At 42.2% G+C, this 10,000-nt stretch overlaps 1 protein-coding gene across 1 annotated transcript in view; it reads left to right on the top strand.

Moving 5' to 3' along the window:
• ppp1cc (protein phosphatase 1, catalytic subunit, gamma isozyme) overlaps nucleotides 1–10,000 on the top strand; it is a 45,703-nt gene that overhangs the window by 21,139 nt on the left and 14,564 nt on the right. Inside the window, exons 3-4 of the mRNA XM_079815393.1 lie at nucleotides 1,428–1,658; nucleotides 2,152–2,256. Of these exons, the coding sequence (XP_079671519.1) occupies nucleotides 1,428–1,658; nucleotides 2,152–2,256 (336 nt within the window). The remainder of the gene's footprint in view (nucleotides 1–1,427; nucleotides 1,659–2,151; nucleotides 2,257–10,000) is intronic.

The following is a 10,000-nucleotide window of genomic DNA, read 5'->3' as shown; positions in this document are numbered from 1 at the left end:
GTGGTGGTCATGTGGTGGTCATGTGGTCATCATGTGGTCGTCATGTGGTGGTCATGTGGTCATCATGTGGTCATGTGGTCGTCATGTGGTGGTCATGTGGTCATCATGTGGTCGTCATGTGGTCGTCATGTGGTCGTCATGTGGTCGTCATGTGGTGGTCATGTGGTCATCATGTGGTCATGTGGTCGTCATGTGGTGGTCATGTGGTCATCATGTGGTCATCATGTGGTCATCATGTGGTCGTCATGTGGTCGTCATGTGGTCGTCATGTGGTCGTCATGTGGTCGTCATGTGGTCGTCATGTGGTGGTCATGTGGTCGTCATGTGGTCGTCATGTGGTCATCATGTGGACATGTGGTCGTCATATGGTCGTCATGTGGTCATCATGTGGTGGTGATGTGGTCGTCATGTGGTCATCATGTGGTCATCATGTGGTGGTCATGTGGTCATCATGTGGTCATCATGTGGTGGTGATGTGGTCGTCATGTGGTCATGTGGTCATCTTGTGGTCGTCATGTGGTCGTCATGTGGTCGTCATGTGGTCGTCATGTGGTGGTCATGTGGTCGTCATGTGGTCGTCATGTGGTCGTCATGTGGTCGTCATGTGGTGGTCATGTGGTGGTCATGTGGTCATCATGTGGTCATCATGTGGTCGTCATGTGGTGGTCATGTGGTCGTCATGTGGTCATCATGTGGTGGTCATGTGGTCGTCATGTGGTGATCATGTGGTCATCATGTGGTCGTCATGTGGTGGTCATGTGGTCATCATGTGGTCATGTGGTCGTCATGTGGTGGTCATGTGGTCATCATGTGGTCGTCATGTGGTGGTCATGTGGTCATCATGTGGTCATGTGGTCGTCATGTGGTCGTCATGTGGTCGTCATGTGGTCATCATGTGGTCGTCATGTGGTCGTCATGTGGTCGTCATGTGGTCGTCATGTGGTCGTCATGTGGTGGTCATGTGGTCATCATGTGGTCATGTGGTCGTCATGTGGTGGTCATGTGGTGGTCATGTGGTCGTCATGTGGTGGTCATGTGGTCATCATGTGGTCATGTGGTCGTCATGTGGTGGTCATGTGGTCATCATGTGGTCGTCATGTGGTCGTCATGTGGTCGTCATGTGGTCGTCATGTGGTGGTCATGTGGTCATCATGTGGTCATGTGGTCGTCATGTGGTGGTCATGTGGTCATCATGTGGTCATCATGTGGTCATCATGTGGTCATCATGTGGTGGTCATGTGGTCGTCATGTGGTCGTCATGTGGTCGTCATGTGGTCGTCATGTGGTCGTCATGTGGTGGTCATGTGGTGGTCATGTGGTCGTCATGTGGTCGTCATGTGGTCGTCATGTGGACATGTGGTCGTCATATGGTCGTCATGTGGTCATCATGTGGTCGTCATGTGGTCATCAGTTCCCCCTCTCCACAGGGGACATCCACGGCCAGTACTACGACCTGCTCCGGCTCTTTGAGTATGGAGGATACCCCCCCGAGAGCAACTACCTGTTCCTGGGGGACTATGTGGACCGAGGGAAGCAGTCTCTGGAGACCATCTGCCTCCTGCTGGCCTACAAGATCAAATACCCAGAGAACTTCTTCCTGCTGAGGGGCAACCACGAGTGCGCATCCATCAACCGCATCTACGGCTTCTACGACGAGTGTGAGCCTCACACACACACACACACACACACACACACACACACACACACGCACAATGACACCCACACAGACTCACACACATACTCACTCTCACATACCCACACAGACTCTCACACACACATACACACAATCAGAATAATATAATTGCTTTATGCATTAGCAGAATCTGTTTAAAGAAGCGATTGCGTTCCTGATTTGCAGTGTCCAGATTGTGTAGTCGCTGATCGCTCACGCTAACACCATCCGCCACATGAACACACACACATGATAACCCGATCTGATAATGTTTTTAACTGTAAGAAGAGTGTGTGCACCTTAACCCACCGTGTGAATGAATTATTGAGCGCAGTCCTGTGTGTGACTGAAGGGGAACCGCGGTGTATTTTTAGCAGACTCCGTCCCTCCAGAGCTCTTGTGATTTATTTACCGGACGGCTCTTTTCTAAATAAACCCTGAAGGTCACATGAAGTGTGTGTGTTTCTGGTTGTGTTTAGGCAGGAGACGCTACAACATCAAGCTCTGGAAGACGTTCACGGACTGTTTCAACTGCCTGCCCATCGCCGCCATTGTGGACGAGAAGATCTTCTGCTGTCATGGAGGTGGGTGTGGTCCGCAGATAAACCTCCAGATATCCCAGAGAGACTTTCACCCGCTGTATGTCGTCAATGGGAGTTTATGGCGTCCATTAGAGTTCACATATTTTACAAGGACACCTTTGTGACTGCACTGATGGCAAACCCCGTCAAATCCGAGATAATGCAAGCAAGTGTTTATTCTCCAACTGAACAAAATTATTTTATTACTATGAAGATCAAAACCACGGTGGGCAAGAGAGAACCAGTAGCCGTGGCTTTGGGAGTGGCCTTGTTGGGCAGCGAAGCAAGTGCATTCTGGGAGTTGTTGTCTTTCATCCACATTAGCCAAAAATACATTTTCTCAGTCTAGAAGGCACCAAATTCAAAAATTTTCACATTTCTACTGCATAAATTACCCAATTTAAACACACATTCATCTTCCCCGCGCTGAAGTGGCCCTTTAACACAAAACAAAAATAACAAAGAAACATTTCCGGACAAGCACATGTTTTACTCAAGCATGTCAATAGGCTTAATGTTGAGCCTTGCTTATACCATAGTTATTGTGTGTTTATTAGCTGCTTAGTTCACGCGTAGAAATTAGGGCTGCCACTAACGACTATTTTTATATTGATTAAAGGTCCCGTTTTTCGTGTTTGTTTTGAAGCTTTGATTGTGTTTACAGTGTGCAATATAACATGTGTTCATGTTTCGCGTGTAAAAAAACACAGTATTTTTCACACAATTTACTGATCTGTATTCCGCTGTTTTCACTGTCCTCAAAACGGCTCGAAAGATTTCCCTGTTCTATGAAGTCCCTCCTTCAGAAACACGTAACGAGTTCTGATTGGGCCAGCGGTTCCCGTGTTGTGATTGGACAGCAGCTTAGCGCACGCAGAGCGCACGTTACCGGAAAGGTCGCGCCTCTCACCATAACGGGGAGATAAACGCGCTCAATGATCTCTCAGTACAGCGGCCCTGGGAAAGCCAAACAAAGGTGACTTGACTCCGGGATGAAAATAACAGCGTCTCGATGACATGGCGACAAACAAACTATACAAACGCAACCGAACGCAACACTTCCTCTTATCCACGCGGGAGCAACAAGACCACGCCCCTTTTTTCGCGTACTCTTGTGGGCGGAGGTTAGTCGACAAACTGCTCTACTGACGTCATTAAAGCAGGAAATACAGAGATGTAGAACAAACCGGCCGTTCGTTGTAGGCTTTGAAAGGGAACTTCTGTTAAATAAAATATCTCGCTTGGCATTGAACTTTGAGCTTTATAATTTTACAGGTATTATATATGCTCTAACAGCAACATTACACACTAACTAAAGTTTGAAAAATGGGATCACGAAGAACAGGACCTTTAATCTATTGACTAATTTAATTTATCGATAATTTAATGATTAATCGATTAATCTATCGGGTAATTTACCGATTAATATATCGGCTAATTTAACGCTTAATCTATTTACTAATTTAATGTTTTATCGATTAATCTATCGGCTAATTTACTGCTTAATCTATCGACTAATTTAACGATTAATCAATTAATCTATCGACTAATTTAACGATTAATCAATTAATCTAGCTGCTAATTTAACGATTACTCGATTGATCTATCGACTACTTTAATGCCCAATTGATTAATCTGTCGACTAATTTTTATTAATCGATTAATCTATCGACTAGTTTATCACAATTTTCGACAATTTTACTTAAAAACATTTAATTTAACTTGCAACGTTGGCCTTCAGTAGTGTACTATAAAAAAGTATAAATGTAAACAAGCCCTTGACAAAATGTAAAACTAAAAGAGTAAAAATGTACAAAAAAAGGTACAAATTTGTATATTAACATAACAAAAAAAAGAGAGAATATCAGCAAATACTTTTTATATAGAATAGTGTTGTCACGATACCAAAATTATGACTTTGATACGATACCAGAATACTCCCGAATACTCGCCAGGACGTGCATTTTTGACCATTAAAAACATTTCTCGAAAAAAATTTTTTTTTATTGATATCAATGTGTCTATCGCGATATATATCGTAATCGTTTTATCGCCCAGCCCTACTTTAAACTTGAGAGAAATAAAGATTTGACTTTTATTGTGATTTATTATTAAAATCACTAATATTTATTTATTTATTGTGTATTTTTTTCCGCTATGTCGGCCAGCCCTACATTATAAATATCTTTACTCTCACTTTTGAACAACTCTATGCGTCCTCAAGTTTAAAAACAAACCTTACTGTATAATTGACTTTATAAAATACACACGTGGCAATTAATGAGGCAAATAATCTACAAAAACTCACTTGGAAATGTGTGTAACTCAATTAAAAACAGTGCAGTTTATGTGTATGTCTTCCTAATGCTACATGAAAAATAAGTGCTACTACTTTTCTACTTTTAGCTGGTTATACACAGGACTAATACATGATGTTTGTAAAACGAGAAGCCTGAACATCTGCTTTTCTGTTTACTGAAACTAAATGTTCAGGGTGTGTACGCCATCTTCATGCTCATGACATCATCTCCCACATTTCTGAGTGCTGAGTCCGTGTGAATCCAACAGATGCACATCCAGTCATCTTTCTAGGGAAGCTAAAGTTAGCATGCTAACTAGGCCTGGGCAAAAAAATAGATTTTTCGATTAATCGTTTTTTTTTTTAAATGTGGTCGGTTCAAAATCGATTCTCAAGGCCAAGAATAGATTTTTCCCCCGGGGGTTTCCAGCTGATTCTGCCTGCTGTGGCATTTATACTTGTCGTTAAGATAAAATCGAATGGCAATCGCATCTAAGGAAAGCTCGCAAATAACAGAGATAGTGACGAAATATAAAGCCTCATCCGGGACACGAATCAAAGCTCAGACGCCCCTGGAGGAAAAAGCCTTCATAAAAACAGACAGAGTCTGAATGACGGTCGGCTAAATCAAAGAAAAGCTTGTCCTTTACTGAAAATTGCTGAAAATCATCCAATAGCTTTGTTTTAGAATAAGTGTATCAAAATATCCATAAAAACTAAATTGTATTGTGTTTAACATAATTATATGCATTTGTAATATAGAGATGGGTTCTGTTTTAATGTAGGCCTACCCAAGTGTACCTAAAATAAAAAGAGTTTAATATACAGCTCCGGGCTCTTAATTTCTTTTTAATTGCCCACTTGTAAACTCATGTTCACTGTTCTTTTTAATAAATATAGTAGGCTATTTGAATTAAATCTATATTCATTGAGTTGAATCGAGAATCAAAATCGAATCGATTTGAGAGCTTGCGAATCGAAATCGAATTGGAACATCTGAATCGATTCCCAGCCCTAATGCTAATTAGTGTTAGACCGATATATCGGCCGATTATTTGTGATTTTTACGTGTATCGGCCGATACAAGGCTTCTGCGTTCGCCGATATTTACAATTTTTACGTGTATCGGCCGATACAAGGCTTCTGCGTTCGCCGATATTTACAATTTTTACGTGTATCGGCCGATACAAGGCTTCTGCGTTCGCCGATATTTACAATTTTTACGTGAATCGGCCGATACAAGGCTCTTGTGTTCGCCGATATTTACAATTTTTACGTGTATCGGCCGATACAAGGCTTCTGCGTTCGCCGATATTTACAATTTTTACGTGTATCGGCCGATACAAGGCTTCTGCGTTCGCCGATATTTACAATTTTTACGTGAATCGGCCGATACAAGGCTTCTGCGTTCGGTGATATTTACAATTTTTACGTGTATCGGCCGATACAAGGCTTCTGCGTTCGGTGATATTTACAATTTTTACGTGTATCGGCCGATACAAGGCTTCTGCGTTCGCCGATATTTACAATTTTTACGTGTATTGACCGATACAAGGCTTCTGCGTTCGCCGATATTTACAATTTTTACTTGAATCGGCAGATACAAGGCTTCTGCGTTCGGTGATATTTACAATTTTTACGTGTATCGGCCGATACAAGGCTTCTGCGTTCGGTGATATTTACAATTTTTACGTGTATCGGCCGATACAAGGCTTCTGCGTTCGCCGATATTTACAATTTTTACGTGTATCGGCCGATACAAGGCTCTTGTGTTCGCCGATATTTACAATTTTTACGTGTATTGACCGATACAATGCTTCTGCGTTCGCCGATATTTACAATTTTTACGTGAATCGGCCGATACAAGGCTTCTGCGTTCGCCGATATTTACAATTTTTACGTGAATCGGCCGATACAAGGCTTCTGCGTTCGGTGATATTTACCATTTTTACGTGTATCGGCCGATACAAGGCTCTTGTGTTCGCCGATATTTACCATTTTTACGTGTATCGGCCGATACAAGGCTCTTGTGCTCGCCGATATTTACCATTTTTACGTGTATCGGCCGATACAAGGCTTCTGCGTTCGGTGATATTTACAATTTTTACGTGTATCGGCCGATACAAGGCTTCTGCGTTCGCCGATATTTACAATTTTTACGTGTATCGGCCGATACAAGGCTCTTGTGTTCGCCGATATTTACAATTTTTACGTGTATTGACCGATACAATGCTTCTGCGTTCGCCGATATTTACAATTTTTACGTGAATCGGCCGATACAAGGCTTCTGCGTTCGCCGATATTTACAATTTTTACGTGAATCGGCCGATACAAGGCTTCTGCGTTCGGTGATATTTACAATTTTTACGTGTATCGGCCGATACAAGGCTTCTGCGTTCGCCGATATTTACAATTTTTACGTGAATCGGCCGATACAAGGCTTCTGCGTTCGGTGATATTTACAATTTTTACGTGTATCGGCCGATACAAGGCTTCTGCGTTCGCCGATATTTACCATTTTTACGTGTATCGGCCGATACAAGGCTTCTGCGTTCGGTGATATTTACAATTTTTACGTGTATCGGCCGATACAAGGCTTCTGCGTTCGCCGATATTTACAATTTTTACGTGTATCGGCCGATACAAGGCTCTTGTGTTCGCCGATATTTACAATTTTTACGTGTATTGACCGATACAATGCTTCTGCGTTCGCCGATATTTACAATTTTTACGTGAATCGGCCGATACAAGGCTTCTGCGTTCGCCGATATTTACAATTTTTACGTGAATCGGCCGATACAAGGCTTCTGCGTTCGGTGATATTTACCATTTTTACGTGTATCGGCCGATACAAGGCTCTTGTGTTCGCCGATATTTACCATTTTTACGTGTATCGGCCGATACAAGGCTCTTGTGCTCACCGATATTTACCATTTTTACGTGTATCGGCCGATACAAGGCTTCTGCGTTCGCCGATATTTACAATTTTTACGTGAATCGGCCGATACAAGGCTTCTGCGTTCGCCGACATTTACAATTTTTACGTGTATCGGCCGATACAAGGCTTCTGCGTTCGCCGATATTTACAATTTTTACGTGAATCGGCCGATACAAGGCTTCTGCGTTCGGTGATATTTACAATTTTTACGTGTATCGGCCGATACAAGGCTTCTGCGTTCGGTGATATTTACCATTTTTACGTGTATCGGCCGATACAAGGCTCTTGTGTTCGCCGATATTTACCATTTTTACGTGTATCGGCCGATACAAGGCTTCTGCGTTCGCCGATATTTACAATTTTTACGTGAATCGGCCGATACAAGGCTTCTGCGTTCGGTGATATTTACAATTTTTACGTGTATCGGCCGATACAAGGCTTCTGCGTTCGGTGATATTTACAATTTTTACGTGTATCGGCCGATACAAGGCTTCTGCGTTCGCCGATATTTACAATTTTTACGTGTATTGACCGATACAAGGCTTCTGCGTTCGCCGATATTTACAATTTTTACTTGAATCGGCAGATACAAGGCTTCTGCGTTCGGTAATATTTACAATTTTTACGTGAATCGGCTGATACAAGGCTTCTGCGTTCACCGATATTTACCATTTTTACGTGTATCGGCCGATACAAGGCTCTTGTGTTCGCCGATATTTACCATTTTTACGTGTATCGGCCGATACAAGGCTTCTGCGTTCGCCGATATTTACAATTTTTACGTGTATCGGCCGATACAAGGCTTCTGCATTTGCCGATATTTACAATTTTTACGTGTATCGGCTGATACAAGGCTTCTGCGTTTGCTGATATTTACAATTTTTACGTGTATCGGCCGATACAAGGCTTCTGCGTTCGCCGATATTTACAATTTTTACGTGTATCGGCTGATACAAGGCTTCTGCGTTTGCCGATATTTACCATTTTTACGTGTATCGGCCGATACAAGGCTCTTGTGTTCGCCGATATTTACCATTTTTACGTGTATCGGCCGATACAAGGCTTCTGCGTTCGCCGATATTTACAATTTTTATGTGTATCGGCCGAAACAAGGCTTCTGCATTTGCCGATATTTACAATTTTTACGTGTATTGGCCGATACAAGGCTTCTGCGTTCGCCGATATTTACCATTTTTACGTGTATCGGCCGATACAAGGCTTCTGCATTTGCCGATATTTACAATTTTTACGTGTATTGGCTGATACAAGGCTTCTGCGTTTGCCGATATTTACAATTTTTACGTGTATCGGCCGATACAAGGCTTCTGCGTTCGCCGATATTTACAATTTTTACGTGTATCGGCTGATACAAGGCTTCTGCGTTTGCCGATATTTACAATTTTTACGTGTATCGGCCGATACAAGGCTTCTGCGTTCGCCGATATTCACAATTTTTACGTGAATCGGCCGATACAAGGCTTCTGCGTTCGCCGACATTTACAATTTTTACGTGTATCGGCCGATACAAGGCTTCTGCGTTTGCCGATATTTACAATTTTTACGTGTATCGGAAGATACAAGGCTTCTGCGTTCGCCGACATTTACAATTTTTACGTGTATCGGCCGATACAAGGCTTCTGCGTTCGCCGACATTTACAATTTTTACGTGTATCGGAAGATACAAGGCTTCTGCGTTTGCCAATATTTACAATTTTTACGTGTATCGGCCGATTTAAGGCTGCTGCGTTCGCCAATATTTTTTCCCCGGCATTATTTCCAGACAGGCGTCCACAGGGCAGCTCTCGCCGTCTTCAAACTGTCTCTCGCTCTCCCTCGCGCATATTAATCAAAATCAATTGAGAATTGACGCGATGGTAAAAGGTGAAGGTGAAGTTTCACGTGGAGCATTGGGAGATTTTCTCCTGAATTACCGCTGGTGTTGCTCTACAAGAGATTCAGTGAAGTGCACCTACACTCTAAACAATGCTGGGTTAAAAATAACCCAAGTTGGGTTGAAAATGGACTAACTTATCAATTGGGTTGTTTTAAGCAAACATTTAACCCAACCGCTGGGTTAGTCCATATTAAACCCAACTTGGGTTATTTTTAACCCAGCATTTTTTAGAGTGTAGCCATTAAATTACTAGGTTGTAAACAGTTTTAAATGAAGTATAGTACAGTCAGTGTGCACTTTATTATGCTGCTCGCTTGTTGATACTGTGTGCAATAGTGTCATTATTTTATTTATGCTTAAATATTTATTTTCACCACTGAACTCTTTTCTTTCTTGTTCTACCTCACCTGTTTTTACTATTTGTTAAATATTGTTTTTTTAGTTCAATAAATTAAAATTTTTAAATTATCATCCTGATCATTGTGTCATTTTTATGATGTAAATTTAGGGAGCAAAAGCAGAATCGGCTCCAGAGAATCGGCAGCTCGTATCGTCATCGGCTAAGGCGGATGAGAAAAAAAAGTCGGTATCGGCACTAAGAAACCCATATCGGTCA

This window comes from Gobio gobio (genome assembly GCF_949357685.1).
Source record: "Gobio gobio genome assembly, chromosome: 4".
Lineage (NCBI taxonomy): Eukaryota > Metazoa > Chordata > Actinopteri > Cypriniformes > Gobionidae > Gobio > Gobio gobio.
The sequence above is the reverse complement of the archived record's forward strand: the minus strand, read 5'-3'. Positions and strand labels throughout refer to the sequence as shown.